Genomic DNA, 24,374 nt, shown 5'->3' with positions numbered 1-24,374 from the left:
AGTGCCAGTCACAGCCCTTGGCTAGTCCTGTCACCAGCTGACCTCCATGACTTTCTTCCCTTTCCCCTGTGCCATCACATCCCGTTTCTTCATTATCTTTCCAAGCACCCTCCCAATGTTCTGGCTCATCTTCTGCATATCCAATGACCTTCTTAACCACTCTTCCCTTTGTTTTTAAAATTATTTATAATTGTAAAAATAATACATGACTGCCCTGGCCGATATGGCTCCGTGGTTAGAGTGTTGGCCTCAGCACCGAAGGGTCGTGGGTTCAATTCCCAGTCAAGGGCACGTACCTGGGTTGCAGGTTCAATCCCTGGCCCTGGTTGGGGCATGTGCAGGAGGCAACCAATTGATGTGTTTCTCTCACATCAACGTTTCTCTCTCTTCCGTCCCTTCTTCCCTCCCTCCCTCTCTCTAAAAATCAATGGAAAAAATATCCTCAGGTAAGGATTAAAAAATAATAGGAATAATAATATATAACTATTATTAAACAGAGAACTTCTAAGTGTCACTAAAATAAACACTGTAGAAAATGGAAGAGCCTCACCATCACAGCCTGAGATAAGCAGTGCCTTTAATGTGACCACCATTTCTCTTTAACCCACCAGCACGCCCACATCCTGTTTCTTTGATCTGCTCTATCAACCTCATTTTGAACTCTGACCAACACCACCTCCTCCCATTTTTTAAAATAAAAACATTTTAAGTTGGTATTATAGGTACTTGATTCAATATTCAAAAGCTACAAGAACATTCAGTGAAAAGAAGTTTCCTCTCACTCCTTGCCCCACCACCCAGCTATCCTCCCATAAAGAAACCACTCCTACTAGTTTCATGTTTCTGCCCAAAGACAGAATATTCACAGGAAGATATATACACACACATGTGTATGTATGTGTAGCTTAGGACCTGATATACCACAAATGCTTAGAAAATGGTTGCTGACTGAATCAACCAACCAACCAACATCAGAGGATAAAAGCATCTGTCTCACTCTGGGTTTAACCATGTGTACATATCACTGTGACAGAAATTGAAAAAAAGGAATCCATTCCATTTTTCCTGCACATCCGCCACCGTCACTTCTTCCACAGATCAAACCGCTTCCCCCAGCTGCCCTGCCACACTCACCCACTTGTTTCTGTGGTTGACGTGGGCACCACTGGTTGCCAGGAAAAGAGCTGCTGCCTCATTTCCTGCTTCAGCTGCCCGCTGTAGTAGGCAATTTCCTAGGAGAAAATGGGCACATTCATTCTTCCATTAGCATAAGCATGAGGTCCAGTTCCACACTGCACCACACTCTGACCTTCCCACCACTCAACTGACAAGCCCACACCTGAAGAAGGTCCCAGTTAAGTCCACAAAGAAACTCTGTGTGTGGTCACAGAGATGTAGGATGAAGAGTAGAGGAAAGGCTTGGTCTGGAAGTCAGGAGACATTCCTTCTTTCCTGGGCTTGCACTAGACACTGCCCAGGCCCAGAGGTAAGTTACATCGCCTTCCTGGGGCTGGATTAGAATATGGCTTCTTAATAGCAGTGCCACTGAAATTCTGGGCCAGATAATCCTTTGCTGTGAGGGGTCTGTCCTACACTACACAATATTTAGCAGTATTCCTGGTTTCTGCCCACTGATGACAGCAGCACTCCCGACCTTGCTGTGACAATAAAAAATGATTACAGGTGATGCCAAATGTACCTGGGGGTGGGAGATGGAGGGATTGTCTGTGTCTGAGAAACCCTGGGTTAGATGTCTATTTTGAAGACATTGTGAGCTAAAGTGGTACCAGAAAATGCCCCTTAAATACTTCAGTTTTATTCCTAGGACATTAAATGTTTGTCCTTGGCTTAGAAATCTTTTGTTTAGCATTATCACTCTTTTCTAAATAAAACAAAAATCTTTTTTTCTTTCTTTTCATCTTGAAATGGTTTAGCCCAGAGCAGTGTTTCTCTTTCTATTAAAATACATTTCCTTTTTGGTTAAACATAAAATCTCATGTTCTACATCGATGCTATTTGAAGACTCACATTAAATACCAGGAATAAAGACAAGGTAAAGACATGGAACGTACATTTATAAATGAAAAGCGCTGCTTTGTCTTCATACCATTCTTTCCTTTTCCCTCAGAGAAAGTGAATCCACCTCTAGCTGAGTCATTCTAATTTAGAGGCTCCAAATAAGAGTCCCATTTTCACGTGTGCAATCTTTGTGGTGTACACAAGCCTACATCATATACATGTTTCCCCCGCTATCTGAAAGTAGTTTCCTATAAAATCTTTCGTAAGCTGAAATGGCATAAAGTGAAAAAGCAATTACCATTAATTTATATGGAAAAAATTTAAGTACTCCTGGACCCCAAAAATAAAGGAGTTCTGAATCCAAAAAGTCAGAAACTCATTGCATTAAATAAATGAAAATGTTTCAGCTTAATGGACAAAACTCAAAATCTGGCTATATTTTTTGAAGCACAAGATTAAAATAAAAATAACTTGAACTTTCACTATAGTTAAAATTAAGTACAAAATACTTCACTATACAGTGGTACCTCAGTTTTTGAATGTCTCCATTGACGAACATTTCAGTTTCCGAACGCCATAAACCTGGAAGCAAATGCTTCAGTTTTCGAACACGCCTCGGAAGTCAAACATGCCACACGGCTTCCACTGAGGGCAGGATCCTGAACCTAGCTGTCAGGATCCCGGCTGTTGATCCCTTGGTTTTCGAACATTTCAGAACTCGAACGGTCTTCTGGAATGGATTACATTCGAAAACCGAGGTACCACTGTAGTTTGTCATTCAGTTTCTAAATTTTTGGTAAAACACTGACGCACTATTTCATGGAACCTCCAGGCTTGAGCATCAGCTCGTAGGGACTCATTCATGCTTTACCTGTTATCATATCAGGTGCATTGGTGTTGCTGCCACGCTGAATGAGTCTGGCTGCAAAGCTGTTTTCATCAAATGAAGTTCCATTGACCACAGGGAGGTCTTCGAAGGGGTTTACAGACTGGTCGGACGACACAGTGATGTACTGCACTGCAAGCCACAGAGCTGTGCTGCCCTCATGGTCTTTCAGTTCTAAATCTAATCTGAAATAGGGAAGCAATGTGAACAGCAAATACATTCTTCAGACACTGTACTTGTCAGAAAGAGCTTCATTCTTTCTCTTTACACTTTTTTAATGATATTTTAGAATTTAATGAAAATTTATAACACTAAAAGACATTTAAAAAAGCATTTTTCATTCACAATCCCACCCTCACAACTGCTTTTTCATTTTTCCATGTCTCCCTACGTACTGTTTACACTGCAGCAACTGATTGAACACGTATTCGTTCCGGGCCATGATGGACAAGTGTAAGGGAGTCCTGCAGGATGAAGGAGAAAAGGGGGCGGTCAGGATGGCCCCAATTCGCACAGCAGGACAGCCTCCTAGGCAGAATCACCACCCACAAGAACATCCATGTTTCTGCAACAGTGTCTTTTCTACCCTGGCAAACAGTTTTCCAAAACCATGAGCAAGTACCAAAGAATGCTTCTATGTGACCCTTTATTCCAGAGCCAAAAGGATAAGAATCAATAAAAGAAAGGGGTATAAACACTCTCCAATGAAATCCTGACCCTTACTAATTGTGCATACAGTGTTTCACCCTGGCCGGGTGGCTCAGCTGGCTGGAGCATCACGCCGTACACCAAAAGGTGGCAGGTTCAATTCCCAGGCAGGGCACGTACCTAGGCTGCAGGTTCCATCCCCAGGCGGGGCCTGTACAAGAGGCAACCAATTGATGTTTCTCTTTCTCTTTCTCTCTCTCTCTTCCTCTCTCTCTAAAATCAATAAAAACATATCCCTGGGGGAGGATTAAAAACAAACAAAAAAGCTCCCCCCCAGCAGTTCCTACCGCAGGTATGCGCATTTCCCCCAGCCTGTCCACCACAATTCTGAAAATATTTTTTCTTTCCATAATTCTTTGTTTTACTCAAACACATTCAGAGTGGCAACAGGTAGGAAGTGATTACTGTGGCAGTTAACCACTCTTCACTGTGTGTGGTTTTTTAAAAATATATATATTTTTTATTGATTTGAGAGAGAGAGAGAAAGGGAGGGGGAGAGACAGAAACATCGATGAGACAGAAACATCAATTGGCTGCCTCCGCACACCCGCTACTGGGAATCAAGCCCACAACCCAGGCACCTGCCCTGACCGGGAATCAAACTGGAGACCTCAAAAAACAAAACAAATAAACAAACAAACAAAAAAACCCCAGCAACCTCTTGGTGCATGGGTCAACGCCCAACCACTGAGACACACTAGCTGGGCCACTCTTCACTGTTTTATTTAGCCCTTGAGTGCCCTGGAGGAGACTGCCACTGCAGAGCACAGGGACCCTGGGGCTGGCATGTATCTCGGAGTTACAGACTGCGGAGTTAACTGCAGCTGTGCCGAGGAAGAAGTGACAAGCTGCGCAGATGCACTTGTCTAAGTGGGAGTGTTTATAAGCAGGCAGAACTGGGTTTGACACACAGAATTCCCCAACAACTAGACCTCACAGAAACGGAACAGACTGCCTTGAGAAAGGGTGCTCTACTTTAATTCATCCAGGTGGCTCTAACAAAGATGCTGGAAGAAGGTTCCACTGGAGAAACTGAACTAGATGACCACTCTGATGATGACAGAAATTGCTTAAAAATCCAAGGATGAGCCTGGCTGGACGTGCCTCAGTGGTTGAGCATTCACCTAGGATCCAGGAGACTGCAGTTCAATTCCCGGTCAGGGCACATGCCCGGGTTGCAGACTCGATCCCCAGTTGGGGGCGTGCAGGAGGCAGCCAGTCAATGACTCTCTCATCATTGATGTTTCTATCTCTCTCCCCCTCTCCCTTCCTTTCTCTGAAATCAATAAAGATATATTTTAAAAATATGAAAATCCAAGGATCTCAGTTACCCAGGATGGAAATGGTTTCCCCAAATGCCTCTGGCCTTAGTCATGTCTCTTACTTTCGTAACAAATGAAATATTTGTGACTTCAATAATAATTAGATTGAATAATGCCTAACTAAAGAACATGAAGCCCCTGTCTGCCAGTTACACGCCACCATAAAATAACATTCTGGGAATGTGCTAAGAACAGTCTGTTTGCTCCCCCACTTACCTGCCCTTGCTGTCCTGCATGTTGGGGTTGGCACCAGCCTGCAGGAGGGCCTCTGCAATCTGTGCCATCGCAGACATCACCTCTGCTGAGTGTTTCTTTGAACTATACAGTGCCACCAGGTGCAACGGTGTCTCCTGGGCACTTAAGGTAGCAGCATTGACGTGGGCCCCATTCTTAATGAGGAAAGTAGAAGCGAAGAGATCTCCTTGAAAAGAAATAATAGAAGAAATGGTTACATATGACAATACTCGGAGCAAGCTATTCTGGCCAATGTTGTTTCAAAAAGGCACCATCAGTAACTGCAGACAAAAAGGAACAACTGGGTGTGTCTGGAGTGGAACCTCTTGGGACATCTGTAGGTGGGAGCTCATAGTTGGGATCACGGAGTTACACATTTGAATTCAAAAGGCTTTATTCAATTTCTGATTACCTGTTATATGTCCTGCCCCCTCACCTCAGTACCACTTCAGTATTTAACCATACCAGGACCCTAGCCTTCAAAGCCTCTTCTGGCCCAGCCAGGGTGTGGCTCAGCAGTTGAGCAATGACCTAGGATCCAGAAGATCACAGTTCCATTCCTGGTCACGGCACATGCCTGGGTTGCGGGCTCAATCCCCAGCTGGGGATGTACAAGAGGTAGCTAATCAATGACGACTCTCTCATCATTGATGTTTCAACTCTCTCTCTCCCTCTCCTTTCCTCTCTCTGAAATCAATAAAGATATATATATATATATATATATATTTTTTTTAAAGCCTCTTCTGATCATCAGTTCTCAAAAAGGGTTCCAAGATTTCTCCCTAACACAGTGTATCTTCCTCTCTCATTTCCTCACCACAGTCTATACCTAGGCAACAAATACCCTCCACCTGCAGCATTTACATACAGGTTCTGCTTCAGAGTAAGACCACACCTAATTGATTTATTATTATTACAAAGGTTCTTTTTATTTTCTAAATGTCATTACAAACAACCTTAACAGTCTTAACAAAAAGTTTACAACTGAATATTTAAACAAAGAATCTGTACACATTGCTAGTTACAAAAAAACTCACAGAGTAAATTAACTGAGTGTAAAAATGAAACTTCTAAGTTCCCTCCACTGCATTAACTCTTAGAGCACTCCAGGTAGAAGAGGCTAACTAGGACTATTTACTAGTACCAAACTGAAACTGAGTAACTTACTTAAAATCCAGTGATTTCAACAGATCAAACTACCATTTTAGTCTATTTAGTATTCTGTATGAGGAACAGGAGCTACCTTGACAGGCATCTTGACAAAAGGCCAAGAATTAAGTTTCATAAAAATATTAAAGTATATAATTCTGAAACTATTCTGTCATATACCAGAAAAAGTAAGCTGACTCTAGAGTGGTTCTGTGAAAACATGATTAAATTCAGAACCAAGCAATCTGACAAGTGGCAAGTTAATGTTAAAAATACCTGTGGATGGCAGTGGACTGAGTGGAAGCCACACTGACATTCTCCCAGAACTAAACTGGAATTACACCTAAAATATAGAAAAACCATCCTGAATAATCAACTGCAACTAAAGACGAGCTGGAGAGCACCCTCATAACCAAAGAGGCAAAGTGGAGACCGCATAGAGACTGGTAGGAAATGCAGAGGCGCCAGAGGGCTGGCTGGGCTCCCAGAGGCAGCAGCTGAAGGTCTGGAGGGATATCTCAGCTGTGGGGGTTCCCACTGAGGACTCTGGGACCTAAACCCCAAGCTGGGCTTCCCAGCCAAGATTACCAGAACTGAGAAAGGTGCCCACATAACATCTGGCTCTGAAAAGCAGGGGGATTTCTGTCTGCCAGGGAGAGACGTCTGGAAATGCGGGCACCCTCTTAAAGAGCCAACGCACAAAGTTTTGTGTGCAGCCACTCACCTTGGGCTCTAGCAGAGGGAGGGCAGAGGGGACTGGAGCTGTGTGAGGATAATCTAGGGCTGTGGGCTCTGGACATATAGCTCAGAGGGCACTCCTCTGGATTCCTGTGCCGAATCATTCCCTCATACTGCAGAGACAGACATTTACCTTCTGAGCTGCTTTTGCCTGAGGGGGAAGCAATTGGCCCACCCTGCTGGAAAATCTCTTGCTCTATCCTGTGGAGTTTCTACAGCCTGAGGCTCATTAAGAGAATCAGATTAATCAGTCTGCAGGCAGAGGCAGACTTCAGAGTACTTTGAGTCTTTGCTTGATCTGCTTCTGGACCTGAGCCTTGAAAAAGCAGACTTTGGTGTGCATCTTGGTCCTGTCCAAACGTACCCAGCCTCAACAGAGGGGACCTCAAGCCATGGGTTACTGATAGCTCCAAACAGTACTCAAGGCCAGTCACAAACAGCATCTGACATTGGCGTGCACCAGAGACCTTCCAAAAAAACAGAGTCCTAGCAGGTCTACCTAATGCATAGAAACAAACCCAAATAGGCAGCCAAAATGGGGAGACAAAAAAACCAAGCCCCAAATGAAAGAACAAGAGAAGTTTCCAGAAAAAGAGCTAAATGAAACAAAGATAAGCAATCTATCAGATACAGAGTTCAGAATACTGATTGTAAGAATGCTTAACAGCATGAAAAAAGATATGGAAACTATGATAAAGGAAATTAAAAATGACATAGCAGAAATAAATAATACATTGGAAGGAATAAACAGCAGATTAGAGGAAGCTGAGGATCAGATCAGTGAATTAGAAGACAGGGTAGAAAAAAAAATCACAAAATCAGAGAACCAAAAAGAAAAAACAATTAAAAAACAGGAGGACAGTCTAACGGAGCTGTGGGACAACATGAAACATAACACTATTCACATCATAGGAATGCCAGAGGAGATTGAAAGTAAACAAGAGTTAGAGAACCTGTTTGAACAAATAATGGCAGAAAACTTCCCTAACTGAGTCAAGGAAAAAGTCACACAAGTTCAGGAGGCACAGAGAGTCCCAAGCAAAAAACAATCCAAAGAGGCCCATGCCCAGATACATCATAACCAAAATGCAAAAAATTCAAGACAAAGAGAGAATATTAAAGGGAGCAAGGGAAAAATCAATCTGTTACCTACAAAGAGCTTCCAAAAGGCTGTCAGCTGACTTCTCATCAGAAACTCTATAGGCAAGAAGAGAATGGCATGCAGCATTCAAGGAAATGCAAAACAAGGATCTGAAACCAAGACTACTCTACCCAGCAAGGCTATCATTCAAAATAGATGGTGAAATGAAGAGCTTCCGAGACACAAAAAGGCTAAAGGAATTTATCGCCACCGAACCAGCACTGCTGGAAATGTTAAAGGGACTGTTGTAATTAGAAGTAGAAATAGAAGCATTGCAAGAAATGTTAAAGGAACTGCTGTAATAATAAGAAGAAACAGAGAGAGAAACAGGCATAAAGAATTAAAAAGGCAATAAATAAGGACCTATCAATAATAATCTTAAGGACTTTAAGGGAGAGATCAACAGCAATGCAGTCATTGTCATGGACTTTAAGACCCCACTGACTTCGCTGGATAGATATTCCAGACAAAAAGTCAACACAGAAACAATGACTAAATGGCACACTAAATCAGATGGATTTAACTGATATTTATAGAACATTTCACCCCAAAGCTGCAGATATACATTCCTCTCAAGTACACATGGGTCATTCTCAAAGACAGACCACATGTTAGGAAACAAAACCAGTCTCTACAAGTTCAAGAAGACTGAAATCATATCAAGCATCGCAGATCACAATGGCATGAAATTAGAAATCAACTACAGTAAAAACACTCAAAAATATTCAAACACATGAAGGCTAAATAACATGTTATTAAACAATGAATGGGTTACCAAAAAGATCAAGAAATAAATAAAAAACTTCCTGGAAACAAATGAAAATGCACACACAACAACCCCAAATCTACGGGACACAGCAAAAGCAGTCCTAAGAGGGAATTTCATAGCACTACAAGGCCTACCTCAAAAAGAAAAATTTTTAATAAACTATCTAACCCTACAACTTAAAGAATTAGAAAGCTCCCCTATGAAGCCATCTGGACCAGGGCTTTTGTTTGCTGGGAGTTTTATGGCTGTTTTGATTTCATCAGTTGTTATTGGCCTATTCAGGTTTTCTGATTCTTCCTGATTCAATTTTACATGATTTCACTCATATGTGGAGTCTAATAAACAAAACAGACTGAGGAACAAAATAGATCCAGAGATACAGAAGCATGGAACAGACTGATGAACCTCAGTGGGAAGGCGGGGGTGGGGAGAGATTAATCAAAGAACTTTTATGCATATCTACATAACCCATGGAAACAGACATGCCCTGGAGGGAGGGGGGAGGATGCGGGGTGGAGGGGATCAATGGGGAAAAAAGAGGGGGTATCTGTAATATTTTTAACAATAAAGGTAAATTAAATAAAATTTAAATTATAAAAAACAAACACAAACCTATGGAAAACCAGTTAGAGCACCTTGTCAAGTTACCTTGGAGGATGATAGTGATTAAACAATTAAGTTCGCTGTAAAATTACTTAAAGTTCAATCTTCCTTAGATTCAGTTCCATTTGTAATTCAAAACATGTACAGATCATTATATGTAAAATTAACGTTCATTAAGACAATAAGGCAAGAATAGCAATGCATCACAAGATAATAAACTATTAACAGAGAAATCATCCAGTTATAAATGCATAATGTTTGCTTTAAGACATTCTAGCTGGGCGGAAGCAACTGTTTCTTTCAGTGGCCTCCAGGCAGCCCAGCTAGCTCATAGCTGGGAAGTCTTTCAAATCAAACTCATCCTCCCCTTGACAGTCCAGAGTACATATCTAAGTCATCCCAAGAGCTCATCTGGAATTCAGAGGTACTTTCTATAGATTCCATCCCCATTTCATCAGTTTATACAGGATTAATTTCTTGCAAATCACATCCTTCTTTAGCTGGAAGATCCCCAAATGCAAAGCAACCTTGCAGGTTGATTTGCTGGTCCCGTGATCATTGATTGTACTTCTTAAATTCGCTGGAGGTCTTGGGATGAATGCCAGGTTGTTAAAGGTGCCTTAGAACTTACTCAATACTGTCTATCAAGCACAAGCAATGGTGTTCTTTCCACAATTGAGCTGTTTTTTGTCTTTGCATCAGGACACTTTCATCTGTTTCTAATTCTCTTCATAGTATAGATGCACACTCCATGAATCACAATTTCCAGATGATTATTTTCTTTTAAAGTCACTAATGAGAGGTTTTCTTTATATCTTGCAAGATCATTTCATCTTCTTCAACTATACTTATGCAGTCTAAACATCTAGAATGGGGCTTAGGATTTCAGGAGCTCTCAAGTCTGTTATCTATATTCCTGTGCTCATTTTCATCTGAATGCATGGGTTTCATCTGGTTTTCAGTGAACATGGAATTTCAAAATCATCTGATTTTCAACACTTCCCATGAACTCTGGACTTTCTTCCAAGGGACCATCTTGCTGGAGAAGGTGAGCTCTGGCACTGAAGTGACTAGGCCACCACAGGCCCCTTAGATGCTGATCAGTCACATCTAATTTATTTTAGTATTCTCCACTAGTCTTATACAAAACAGGCACCAGGGAAATGTTTGAGAAGAAAATGAATTGACTGGTCAAGGCTATTAGGTTCCACTTTAACAGACTGGCTCTAATGCCAGTAAATTATGACTTTAGATAACTTGAGATTTCTCTAACTAAACCATTCAGAAATATTTTCACTCTTCTGCCTCCAATTTTTTCTTAGGGGGTGGAGTAAGATGCAATCTTTAGCAACAACATATACAAAGGAACCAAAGCTTAAGATTTCTTTTTTTTTTCTTTTTTTCATTGTTTTCAAAGGAAAGGAGAGGGAGAGATAGAAACATCAATGATAAGAGTCAAAGATCAGCTGCCTCCTGCACACACGCACACACACACACACACACACACACACACACACACTGGGGTTTGAGCCCAAAACCCGGGCATGTGCCCTCACCAGAAATCAAACTGTGACCTTCTGGTTCTTAGGTTGATGCTCAACCACTGAGCCAAGCCATCTGGGCAAAGCTTAGATTTCTTTTCAACAGGATGTTGGGAAAGCTCTGTAAGCAATAGGTAACATGCGTATCAGGGGACTACGCTGAGTCAGGCCCTTGTATCCATAGAGGGAGATCCATACACACAGTGAGGTTCTCAGGAGGGCTCTAAAGTGTAGCATGAACACCCCCCCAGAGATTCAGACTAGAAGAGAATATATAAAAACAATACATTAGCAATGGAATGAAATATCCTAGAGAAAGCCACTTATATTCTGGAAGTAAAAATAAAATTTAGAGTTATCAGGACAAAGAGTTTTAAAATGAAAAAACCCAACTTGTAAATACTGAGGAAGAGATGGCCTGTGGTTTCATTGCATTTAAGCTTGGTGTACATTCCCAACTAAGAGATAAACAGATAGTAAAGTCAAAACAATATAGATTAATGAAAATTTACAGTACACTGACACACAGAAGATAAACTGGATAATACTGCATACAGGAACAAGGTACAGGAAAACATTTCAAACCTTGGATTCAGGTGGAAACAATAATAAAACTTTTTAAATATCTTAACCCTCTTAAAAAATCATAGCTGTTACTTTATTAAGAATCAAATATATTTTTTTTAACACATATGCACCCCACACAAAAAGTTTTTGAGGAAATACTGGAAACTGAAAACTGATGATGTTTTACACTAAAAGAGAGTCAGCCCATAGGTACACAACCTGGAGAAAAGACAACTGACATCAAAAGAGCAAAACGAAGGGAGGGAATAGAAAATACCAAAAGCACCATTTATAGAGCCCCTGTCAAGAAAAAAACCTCTAACACATTTTAGAAAGATTTCCATCAAAACCAGTTAAAATAAAAACTGTTTGGAGCTTAAAAGTTTCAGTTCCTTCATTACCTCATCCATGACACTGTCAGTAAATGAGAAGCTACTATAATAACTTGTCCACATAACAATAATCCTAACAACACAGTTAACATTAAAAAAAACACACGCACATGCACTTTTTCTTTGAACATAGCTTCCTGATAGAAGTTTTATTCAGGGAACAGTCAGTAACTTTCATTATTTAATACAAACTGTGTCTCAAGCTGCTCCTGTTGGTGGCACAATGTGCAAATCTACCACACAGAGTTAGACAGGAGCATTCTGTTTAAGAGACCCATTGATTGATGTTTGCTGTAAAGAAAAATCAGCACAAGAACAACTAGATTTTTTAAAGAAAAGCAAGGATTCATCTTCTTGCCCAGATGCAGCTAGTTGGAAGAGGTGGCATCCCTCTGGCCATGTGCGTACCTGCTGTGGACTCACCCAAGGACAATGGCTGCCAATTTCCTTCTTCCCACACAGACCGACTGGTATACTTAGTCATTAGAATGATCACTGACTATTTTGTTTATAGATGTGTCCAGAACCAGACTTATATCTCATATATGAAAGATCTTCACTCTTATTACAATGAACTTAACATAAGGTTAACAGCTCAAGTTGAAGAAGGAAAAGTGAAAAAAACTCGTACAGAAACTGGAGCTAGCTGTGGCACTCCAACACGGGGCCAAGGTAAGAACCATGGGTTGACCCGACCACAGGGCAGTCACCGTGTGAGGCTGCTGTCCCAACAACCAGTAAAGAGAAATGATTCCCCTTTTACAGATGAAAAAAGGACACCCGGGTGGTTAAGTGATTTGTCCAAGGCCAGAGTGAGTGTATGAGCCAGGATTCAAACCTTGGTACTTCCAAGCTCCAACACCAGTGCTGTGTCCACCATACTGTGCCATACTCTCCAAAGTCAGCAATAATCAAGTTTATCATACCATCCCTATAATCCACAGGCCCGCAGGCAACTGATAAATTCAGGGTGGAAGAATAAATTGTCTGAAAATAAGCATCAGGAATGCATCACCAATTCTTGGCAATTCTTGTAACTAAGCAATCACCAAAATATTTAATATCTCATCAAAGATGTTTTTTCATCACACATAGGAATTTAACTCCCTAAGAGGAAAGATACATAATTCTGAGATTTTTTTTTTTTTTTTTTTAGTAACATATCTATTTGTTTCCAAAATAAACATCTCAGACACCAAACAGCATGGGAAAGAATAATTCCTTATGTGGTGGAAACTTTCCCCACTGAACACACACCCAGTGCTAAGCACCCAATGGCTCTGCACAATGCAGAGTGGTGCTTGGGAAAAATGCATCTGCTCTTGACACTGATGTACTCTAAGGATTTCCTTCCCAGTGATGAACAAATTTTTCCTCTCCATCAGCCAGCAAGCTTAACACTCTAACACATGGCTTAGAGGACTATTTATACTATTAAAAATCTTTGCCCAAAAAGGACAAAGCCACAGCTGCAACAGAACCATATTTGAAGTAACTACATTCCATCCGCTAGGCACAATTTGTGAATGGCAAAAGTGTAGCAAAGACAATAACAGTATAATAATGCATAGCTGGAAGGTTAAATATACATGATAAAGATATGGGGGAACCAGCACACTCTGTCTTTGTTACCCACATGTAAACAAAAAAGTGGCCAAGTACTTCAATCAAGTCATCTATCCCTCTACAAAATTAAGGCTTTGGCATTTTGTTGTTGTTGTCACTTTGTTTTTTTTAATCCTCACCTGACAATATGTTTTTATTGATTTTAGAGACAGAGGAAAGGAGAGAGATAAACATCGACGTGAGAGAGAAGCATTGAGTGGTTGGTTGCCTCCTGTACGCACCACAATTGGAGATCGAACCTGCAACCCAGGTATGTGCCCTGACCTGGAATTGAACCCACAACCTTTTGGTGTACAGGAAAATGCTTCAACCAACTGAGTCACCCGGTCACGGCAAGGCTTTTGCATTTTTTAAAGCTTTCATTCCATACTGAAATGCTACCTCTATACAGCTTCCCACTCTGTCAAAAATGACTACTGCAAGAAGAGCAAAGTCAGAGGCATCACAATACTGGATATCAAACCGTACTGCAAGGCCTCTGTAATCAAAACAGCCTGGTACTGGCATAAGAACAGGCATATAGACCAATGGAACACAACAGAGAACCCAGAAATCAACCCACACCCTTATGGTCAATTAATATTTGACAAAGGAGGCAAGAGCATACAATGGAATAAAGACAATCTCTTCAATAAATGGTGTTGGGAACATTGGACAGGTACATGCAAAAAAACAAACAAACTAGACCACCAAACTACACCATACACAAGAATAAACTCAAAATGAATAAAAGACTTAAATGTAAGTCACAAAACCATAAAATCCTAGAAGAAAACATAGGCAATAAGATCTCAGACACATCTCGCAGCAATATTTTTGCCAATATGTCTCCAAGGACAAGAGGAACTCAGGAAAAGAAAAACAAATGAGACTACATCAAGCTAAAAAGCTTCTGCACAGCAAAAGAAACCATCAACAAAATCAAGAGAGAGCCCACTGAATGGGAGAACATATTCACCAATAATACATCTGATAAGGGGTTAATTTCCAAAATTTATAAAGAACTTTTACAACTCAACACCATGAAGACAAACCACCCAATTAAAAAATTAGCAAAGGAGCTGAAAGACACTTCTCCAAAGAGGACATACAAATGGCCAAGAGACATACGAAAAAATGTTCAAGATCAGTAATCATCAGAGAGATGCAAATTAAAACCACAATGAGGTATCACCTCACACCTGTCAGAATGGCTGCCATCAATAAATCAACAAACAAGTGCTGGCGAGGGTGTGAAGAAAGGGGAACCCCGGTACACTGCTGGTGGGAATGCAGACTGGTGCAACCACCATGGAAAACAGTGTGAAGTTTCCTCAAAACATTAAAAATGGAACTGCCTTTTGACTCAGTGATCCCACTTCTGGGAATATATCCTAAGAATCCTGAAACACCAATCAGACAGAATATCACCCCTATGTTCATAGCAGTGTTATTTACAATAGCCAAGTCTGGAAACAGCCCAGGTGCCCTTCAATAGATGAGTGGATAAAAAACGGTGGTACATTTACACATTGGAATACTATGCTGCTATAAAAAAGAAGGAATTCTTACCCTTTGTTACAGCATGGAAGGAGCTCGAGAGTATTATGCTAAATGAAATAAGCCAATCACAGAAAGACAAATACCATATGATCTCACTAATATGTGGAATCTAATGAACTAAATATAAATAAACTGAGGAATAAAATGAAACCGGAAACATTGATACACGGCACAGACTGGCGGGAGCTGGAGGGGAGGTGGGTAAAGAAGTTGAAGGGATAGCTAAAGAAAACATATGCATATCCCCTAGATACTGACAATAGTGTGGTGAAGGCCAAAAGAGGGGGAGGTGAGGGAAGGTGAAGGTGGGCAGGGGGGGAGGGGCAGAGAGTGGGGGAAGTCTGCATTAATGTCAACATTAAAATTCTTTAATTTAAAAAAATGACTACTGCAAAGTAAAGTCAGGCAGAATCCATTTGAGATTTAAAAATTAGTAAGGCCGTGGGAAAAACAAAACAAAATAAGACAAAAGATATATTTTTTCCCCTTGAAAAGTAAACTCGTTAAGATTAAAATGTTTTGATCTTAATTCTATCACTTCCATATTCTTCCCACTACTAATGACTATGTACTCAAAATAGTTACAATTTACAAATTTTGCTTACAGCTACAAAATGTAACTTTATTAAAACAAAATGAAACTTTATCACTTTGACATGACCTAAGAGAAGTCTAGTTTGTAAAAGTGACAACTATGAATCCAAGAATATGTTTAAATATTTGTGGTTTTGATACTTCCGCTCTTATAGTAACTGATATAAGTCTTTCTAGCACAATTCCTGGAGAAAGATATCGAAAAGCAAATGAATCAATTGCTTACAAGTAAAAGGTACTTCTTCTGAAAGTACCATCTTTCTAGCCTTTTTTCTGGGGACCCTGTTGACACTATGAAGAGCCTAACCCACAGGCACAGGCAATAGCTCTTCAGTGCCTCCTTGACCCTCCAATCACAAATTCTAAATCATGTAGCCCCTGTGAGTACAGACTCAAGAAGCCTTTAAGAATCTCTGGAACAGGGTCAGAGAGTCTTCAAAAATTGCTTGGATGTAAGTAAAATTGCCTGCAGAGAAAAATATAAAATACACTTCTTCCTACCTCTTTGGATTCCTTTATGTAACAAGCTCCAGCCATTCTTGTCTACCATGTCCACATCAGCTTTGTGACTAACCAGCGTGGTGGCAATACTCTCTAGTCGTCGTGAAAGAGCTAGGTCTAAAGCAAGATCTCCATTATGATCCAATTCATTCAGCTTCCCAGGGAGCTGCGCAGATAAATTTGTAAATTAGCACCCAGCCAGTAGAGAACACTGCTGATTTTAATCTCTCCCACCTTAACTCTTAAATATCATCTCTTACGCAAATGTCAAAATTTAGATTAATCCCCAAATTCAACTGAATTTGCAAGCTTCTCCAGGCTTCCTCAGGGCACGTGCCTTTCAGGGAGCACAGAAGTAATGGGGAATCACGGAGCAGATGCAAACACCGTGGAAGACAGTACAAGACGAAGAGGGAAATGCAGACAGTGCTAAAGGAACAAAAGTGCCAGGCAAGGTTCAGAGAGCTGATGGGAAACTGCTAATATTTTCATGTAAGACTGTGGATTCACTCTTTAATTCCTCCTAGCACTTTAATGTCTCCCTCACACACTGGACACCCAGGATAAACATACTACGCTCCCATCTGTCAAAGGCAATGGCATTTCTTCTAGGACAGTGTGGTGAGGCAGAATAACAGCCCCCAGAGACTTCTATGTCCTAACCCCCAGAACCTGTCACTATGTCACCTTACGCAACAAAAGACACGTTGCAGGTGCAATTAAGGTTAAGGACCTTGAGAAGGGGAAGAGCATCCTGGATTATCCAGCAGGGCTCAGCCTATCTAATCACATGAGCCCTTAAAAGTGAGAAAGAGAAGCGAAGAGTAGGTGAGAGCTGTGACAGGGGAAGAAATGGCTGTTCAGATGGAGGGAGGGGACCATGCACTAGGGAAGGTGATAGCCTCCAGAAGCTGAGAAAATCGGGACTTTGGCCCTGTAACCACAAGGCACTGAATTCTGCCAACAACCCAAATGAGCAGGAAATGGATTCTCTCCCAGAGCCTCCAGCAAGGAACACAGCCTGACAACATCTGGTACTGGACTTCCAACGTACAAACTGTAAGATAATAAATTTGTGTTGTTTAAGCCACTAATGTGGTAATTTCTTATAGAAGCAAAAGAAAACTAAAACGGATTTTAGTACCTAGAAGGTGGGTTGTATGGTAAAAACTACCTAAAAATGTGGGAGTGGCTCTGAACTGGGCAATGGGCAGAGGCTGGAAGAATTTTGAGGAGCACGACAACAAAAGCTGAGCCTGCCCTGAACAAACTACTAGTAGAAATACTGCATTAAACACTGTGCCAATGACGCTCAGAAGGAAGTGAGGAGCACTACAGAGAAAAACAAGCCAAGTCTAGTTTGTGGGAAAGGCATGGAAATGGAAAAAACAGCTACAGTACCTGCGAGTCCATTTCAATGAGGTAAAGAAACACCACATCTTCCCTCTCCACTTTGATAGCTTTATGTAGCGGGTACTCAGTCTTGGACTTGATCATTTTGTACAGCAGCTGAGCACTCATGCTGCTGAAGTCTTCTTTTCGCAAGTCATCCTAAGGATTGAAGAGATAGTGAAAAGCAGAACAGATGAGACGTATCAGTAACAAGTGACACTAAGAAGCCCTCAGAACTGTCTGGCCCTACTTTAACATTTCCCAACTCATTTAATCCTCTCAAAAACCCTCTGAGGTAGATATTGTTAACATTTCCATTTTACAGATGAAGAAAGTAAAGCACAAAGAGGCTAAATAACCTGCCCAAGTTCACACAGTGAAAAATGGCTGAGCTGGCACCTAGAGCCAAGAGACCTACTTCCCAAGCCTGCTAGTGAGACAGCAAAGCACAGCAACACTGACGTCCAATAAGGACACAGCCACGAGGAGCCCTCCACAAGAGAGCAGAATCCTTTCCCCCACCCCCCCAAAAGGTGGCAATTCCAGAATAGGAACTTCCACACACAATTCACTCCACTGTCACAACTGGTCTCTACTATGGTAGATCTCTAAATTTATACTTATTTTAGCAGAAAGGTTACCATTCCTATTTCAATTCTTTAAAGTCCAATTCTTTTAGATACTTTTGCTCACAATGTTGTTGAATACCAAACAATTCGCAGAAACCAGATCACAAAACATAGCACTAGCCATGATTTTATAAAAATGCAAAACAGGCCCTGGCCGGATGGCTCAGTTGATTGGAGCATCATCCCGAACACCAAAAGGTTGTGGGTTCCACCCCCAGTCAGGGTGTGCATAGGAGGCAATCGATCAATGGATGCTTCTTTCTCACATCGATGTTTCTCCCCCTTCCTCACTCTCTAAAATCAATAAACACATCCCTCAAAGTGAGGATTTAAAAAAAAAAAAAGCAAAACAGACAATGTAACAAAATATATAAAAACTATTCTTTATGATGAAAGCTACCTAAGAAGGGAAAAATCTAAATTTCACAGTGCTCTCCACAGGATGGAGAAGGCCAGGGAAAGCCCCTGAAATGGCAACGCCAAGCACTGTAGGCCTGATAGCCCCATGGTGGCAACTTCTATAGCTAGAGGGTGAAGGCAGGTGTACCTCCGTTCCAAGCCTGTTTCTTGACATGGGCTACTTTCCCTTTACTCCCAAATCAGAACTCTGAGTCTTTTACAGCCAAAAAGAATCTCACAGACCATATAATGCAACTACTTAGCCTCCAATTTTGTAATAAGAAGAAACCAGGCGGCAGAGAGGAACCTAGCCGTGAAACTAGGGCCTACGCCCAGGTCTTCTGACTTCCAATCTCCCACTCACCCAATGACTTGCAATAATTTCTGCACAGTAGTTCATCAGGGTGCTGGCATTTAGTTCCTCTGCAGTCTGATAGAAGCGAATGCAGTTCCTGACATTCACCAGAGACATGACCCCCTTCTCACATCTACAAGAGAATATCAATGAGGAACAGTTATTAGGACAAATATATTCATAAATTAACAAACCAAAGCAGCAATCTGTGTACTGGTGGCTATGTCCAATAACACTAAAGTGTAAGGTTAAGTGAAATAGTTACAGATAAACTACAGCTGAGCTACCATATAGTAAAAGTACTAGCATAAAATTAAATTGCTCATTCTGGTCAGAATCCAAATAACTTATAAATATATGTTAAGCATAATCCTCGACTGCCTTGAAAGTAATCATATGAAACATGGGACACAACTTCAGTTTCCACCAGCACATCTCTATTATGCAATCAACGTGGCTTAGAAATAGCTTCAAACAGGAGGCTCTATGCCTCCATATATTAACAGGCCCATAAAAGTCCTCCCAAAAGGTGAACAATATTTTATGTGAATTATAACTTAATACAGCTGTTTTTAAAAAGCCCACTTAAGAAATCTATCACATATAGAAACAATTGAGTTAGTACAAACCATGGTAAACCAAGACAGTGAAAAGCTGGCTACAATGGATGTCCTATAAAGCCTGTGACAATGACAACAATGACCACTAATCAGAGAACAACTACATCAGAGAGGAGAGGGCTATACACAGGCAAGCAGGCCTCTGGCAGCACAAAGCAGGCACACACCCTGGCCTAGAGAACGCAGTTCTGGGAAGACCCAGGCTCCGGCTACCCCACAATCCCTGGAAGCCTTAGTGCGCCTCCACAGCACGGAGCCTGGGGACCAGGGGGAAGGAGGCTGGTGGCACGATCCTTCCATCTCCCTTGCCTGTACACTTCCCTCCAAGGATAGCAGAGAGGCCTAATATAGTGTTAGGGGTATTCCCTGACACCCCACCATTACTTCCTCTGTCCCATAGGCCCCACAAAAACCCTTTTCTAATCAAAAAGACAGAATGAGAGCAAAATGAACTGTGAGGTAAGTAAGACCCGAGTTGAGATCCACTGAATTTTAGAGGCCAAATTACACAAGCCCTCTGTGCCCCTATTGCCTCCTCTGTAAAATAGGGATAATGCTCTTTATCAGAGGGTCTCTCTTTGTTTCCAAAAGAAAACTATATAAACTTTGTACAGTATAAGGTACATAATAGGTATGGGCATACATTTGACATCCTTTCCAAGGAAGTTGTATAATTTAATAACTAACATGAATGGGTTTCAGTACTACCATAAATAAGAACTGATTGGCTAGCACATAATCCTTACTTTAACAGGTGAGGTTTAGTTAACAGAAGTGGAGAAAGCCCATGGGAGTGAGAGATAGGGAAGAGAGGAGGAGACATGACAAGGGCCTGGAAGAATGAAGAACAAACTTTCAAAACCTCACCACTGAGACCTTCAGCTAGGAGCAAGGGTAATCTTGGAGTCATTTCTCTATCCAGCAGTAAATGCAGGTGCCTGATTTAGTCCAAGACCTACGCTTAAATGCTTTGCTTTTTGTTTTAATTTTTATTTACCGATTTGGGGGGGGGGGGAGGAAAAGAGAAAGGGAGCAAGAGAGAGAGGGGGAAGAGAGAGACACACACACATCAGTTTGTTGTTCCACTTATTTATGCACTCATTGGTTGCTTCTTGTATATGCCTCTACCAGGAACTGAACCCACAATCTTGGTATATTGGGACAATGTTCTAACCAACTGAGCTACTCTGAAAAACTGAGCTACCCAGCCAGGGAAAATGCTTTGTTTCTAAGTAACATAGCTGCCTCTGTGTAAAGAAGCATCTTCCCCAAGGCATTTCTAAATCAAATTGTTACAATATCTAAATAAGTTACTATAATAATGAGTAATAATGTTATATTTTAAGCCTCTTATCTGCCAGTCTGAACCACTAGTTTCTGCAAACTCCTATCATACTCCAGCAATGTTTAAGGTAGTCATTTCTGACCTCAGCTGTGAAATCAGAGCATTCTAGAAGAAACGTTCTCTTTTCAGATATCTATATGAAACTTGTACCACTTTTACAATGACAAACATCCACGTCTTGCCATCCAAGTGTCCTAACATTTGTATAATTTCAAGGAGTACTGACTCACCTTTGTAGAGCACTTTACAAAGCATGTTTACAGACAATGCTTACAGTCTGAAAATTCCATTCTCTTCTGTTCTACTGCCAAATGACATTGCACCAAGAGAGTCAACTATGTTTCATGAGGACAGATGTTTTGTTACAACTGGCAGACACCTCATTTTCACTAAACTCTGGGATTCCCAGAGTGCCATTCACTATGTGGATAGGCTATAAATAGTAACTGACATGATTTACACAACTGAAGAACATGTAATCTTATTTTAAAATTCAGATTCTCAGTTCATATCTTCTCTTTGAAAAGCAGAAAGACAGACTATTCTGAAGGATTTTGTTATTAATATGTTCTTAATTTTAGAGTACAAAAAGGATACAGATGCACAAAAACAATAAATATGATTTTTTAAATACAAAATCAAGCATATATTTGTATCCCATAAACTACTGTCTAGTTTTTGGTATCAATCCCATGTGTATAAATGAGAGATGAAGAAAAAATTACTGAAAAAATAAACAACAAATGGCTAACAGTGGTCCAATTATGGATGATTTGGTTTTCTTCTTTATATCATTCTATACTTTCCAAATACCATACACTGAACGTGTATTTTATAAAAAGGAAAAGAAATATTATTTTAACTTTCAATTTTTAGCATACACTGTTAATTCTTTTTTTCTTGAAGAGTATTTCCCCAATAATACTTACCAATAAAACTTCATTTTCATCAAATTGGTGAGAGCATTCCCAAACCACCAAGATCACATTACAAAAATGAGCAACTCCCGCTTTATATTTAACTGCTCACATTTGTGTCAGAGCCCTTTCACTATCTCAAACGCGCAATTCCTACTGCAGACAGCAGGGGGCAGGCTGCGATTGTTTGAAAAGCCAACATTTAAGTCCACTCCTGGGTCTCTTCCATTCCAGCTCTTAACAAAGCCCTGACAGACAACTTAATGCTCACATCCAACAACACAAAACTGAGCCTGGTAAAGTTGATAGTTCTGAAGCCTAATCAGTCAATAAACAACAAGTATTTTAATTAAAGAATCCATTACACAGATTACAATTATCTAAACTACTCCAACCCCAGGGCATTTTTATCAAAGCAATTTAATTTATAAACAAGTTTGACAAGGTCAATGGGGAAAAAATCAGGAAATCTGGGGGGAAAAAAGGTATAAATCACATTCAATCTAATTAAAATCTTTCTCATTTCACTCTGAGAGGGTTCAAAAACTCACACAAACAAATGAAAGAGTTAATTGTAAGGCCCTGACAAGAAAGTTAGCTTTAGTAGCCTAATGTGCTTACAAACCTTAACTTGTTTGGGTTCTTTCTTAGTTACTGAATTTAGGTATTCAAATGTACTCAAGCCCACATCAATCACAGACAAGAGTAACCGGTGTACTGACTCAAGTGGGGCAGAATGGGCTGTCCCTTGGGAAACGTCAGCCCCCACAGTGGAAACCCAGCGAGCAGCTCTAGGCAGCAGGTCTCTTTAAGGGCACCACAATAACGGGTGGAGTGCCTCCTGAGGGCTGAAACTATCCCATCACCCACTCAGGAGAGAAGCCATTTCTTTATATACCCAGAATACGAAAGATCACAAAATGATGTAAAAAGACACTTCATCAACCAAGCTGACTACCAAGGGCTACATCAACAGAAACTTAAGGGCATTTTGCCTGACATTTAGTGAATGTTGTTTTCTGTTGTTCTAAAAGGCCAACTTGAGAGAGCAACAGAAAATACAACATAAAAACAGCAGGATATCACCTTGGGAACCTAAAAGCAGTAACAAATACAGTAAGACCTGGGAAACTTGCTGAGCCATACTCTCCTGTGCTGAGGCATTAGTGTGTTTGCAACAAAGAGAATATGACCAAGGACTTCATTCATGTAGACAGCTCAGAAAGTAAGAAAACGTCAAAGGAAAAAGTACAGGAGGGAAAGCTGAGGGTTTGAGCACCAGATTATGTTATTTCATATTCAGTTCATCAATTCACACAATTACGTAATCTCAGGTAATAAACCAGTGAAAGAAAAAAGAATCCCTAAAAGCTTTAGCAAAATTTAGCTTACAAGGTAACACAAAAACAAGGGAGATAAAATTCTCTCCCCCCATAGCCTTTAAAAGAACACCTTGCAAAAGTTATTTACATTAGCAGGAGAAGCTGTTTTCCCAGAGCTTGGCATAATTAAAGCTCAGCCACCACCATCTGAGGTGCTTGAATATATCTGCTGTGACTTGCCTCTCCCTAAGGAGCTGTAGCTGAAACCGATTAGCTAGTTTCATCAACTCAGTCAGGAACACATCATCTTCTCTGAACTCCAACTCATCCGTATAGATCCAGCGAAGCATTGTCATTGTCACCTCAGGGTTAGCATCTGGTTAAAGAAGGAAAGTAGAGAAACCGCAATCAAAGCACCGACGACACTTACACCTTCTTTAGGAGCTCTAAAATTTGAGGCTAATAAAGTATATCCTGGTATATCCAACTCAAAGAAATATCACACAGCAATTAAAAACGGTGATTAAGCATTCTGGGCAGCATCTGACTCCAGAAAAGTGTTCAAATTTTGCAAAAGGTGGTACGTGGCAAAATGAATCTAGTAAAAATGTAAGTAAAAAAAAAACTGGGGGCAAATATTTTAAACATAACAAACAGTTTACATTCTAATAAAAAGATCTTATACCCTGACCTGTGTGGCTCAGAGGTTGAGCATCGACATACGAACTATAAGATCGAGGTTTGATTCCCGGTCAGGGCACATGCCCAGGTTGTGGGCTTGATCCTGAGCAAGGGGCATGCAGGAGGCAGCAGATCAATGACTCTCTCATCACTGATGTTTCTCTCTCTCTCTCTCCCTTCCTCTCTCGGAAATCAATAAAAATATTTTTTAAAATATATATATATATATATTACCAAAAAAATAAAAGATGGACATCTAATGGAAAAATGGCCAATAAATCTTACCAATAACTAAATATATATGTTTGTCTCTCAGACTAGCAAAGATTCTTAAAAGTTCATAACCTTTACACAGCAACTATATATGTAGATTATTAAGAAA

General features: G+C 40.6%; 1 protein-coding gene across 3 annotated transcripts in view; it reads right to left on the bottom strand.

Moving 5' to 3' along the window:
* Positions 1-24,374, bottom strand: part of ANKFY1 (ankyrin repeat and FYVE domain containing 1) — a 76,359-nt gene that overhangs the window by 19,400 nt on the left and 32,585 nt on the right. Inside the window, exons 4-11 of one of the 3 annotated variants that reach the window (XM_016200950.2) lie at positions 23,552-23,687; positions 19,117-19,240; positions 17,734-17,883; positions 16,333-16,498; positions 5,152-5,356; positions 3,301-3,369; positions 2,891-3,090; positions 1,135-1,232 (exon numbers count right to left, since the gene is read on the bottom strand). In XM_016200950.2, the coding sequence (XP_016056436.1) occupies positions 1,135-1,232; positions 2,891-3,090; positions 3,301-3,369; positions 5,152-5,356; positions 16,333-16,498; positions 17,734-17,883; positions 19,117-19,240; positions 23,552-23,687 (1,148 nt within the window). Of the gene's footprint in view, positions 1-1,134; positions 1,233-2,890; positions 3,091-3,300; positions 3,370-5,151; positions 5,357-16,332; positions 16,499-17,733; positions 17,884-19,116; positions 19,241-23,459; positions 23,503-23,551; positions 23,688-24,374 lie in introns of those variants that run through there. The other 2 variants (XM_087825945.1, XM_016200951.2) reach the window with 2 other exon arrangements.

Source organism: Miniopterus natalensis, chromosome 17, assembly GCF_054644295.1.
Source record: "Miniopterus natalensis isolate mMinNat1 chromosome 17, mMinNat1.hap1, whole genome shotgun sequence".
NCBI lineage: Eukaryota > Metazoa > Chordata > Mammalia > Chiroptera > Miniopteridae > Miniopterus > Miniopterus natalensis.
Note: the sequence above shows the minus strand (reverse complement) of the source record. Positions and strands in the feature narration are given on the sequence as shown.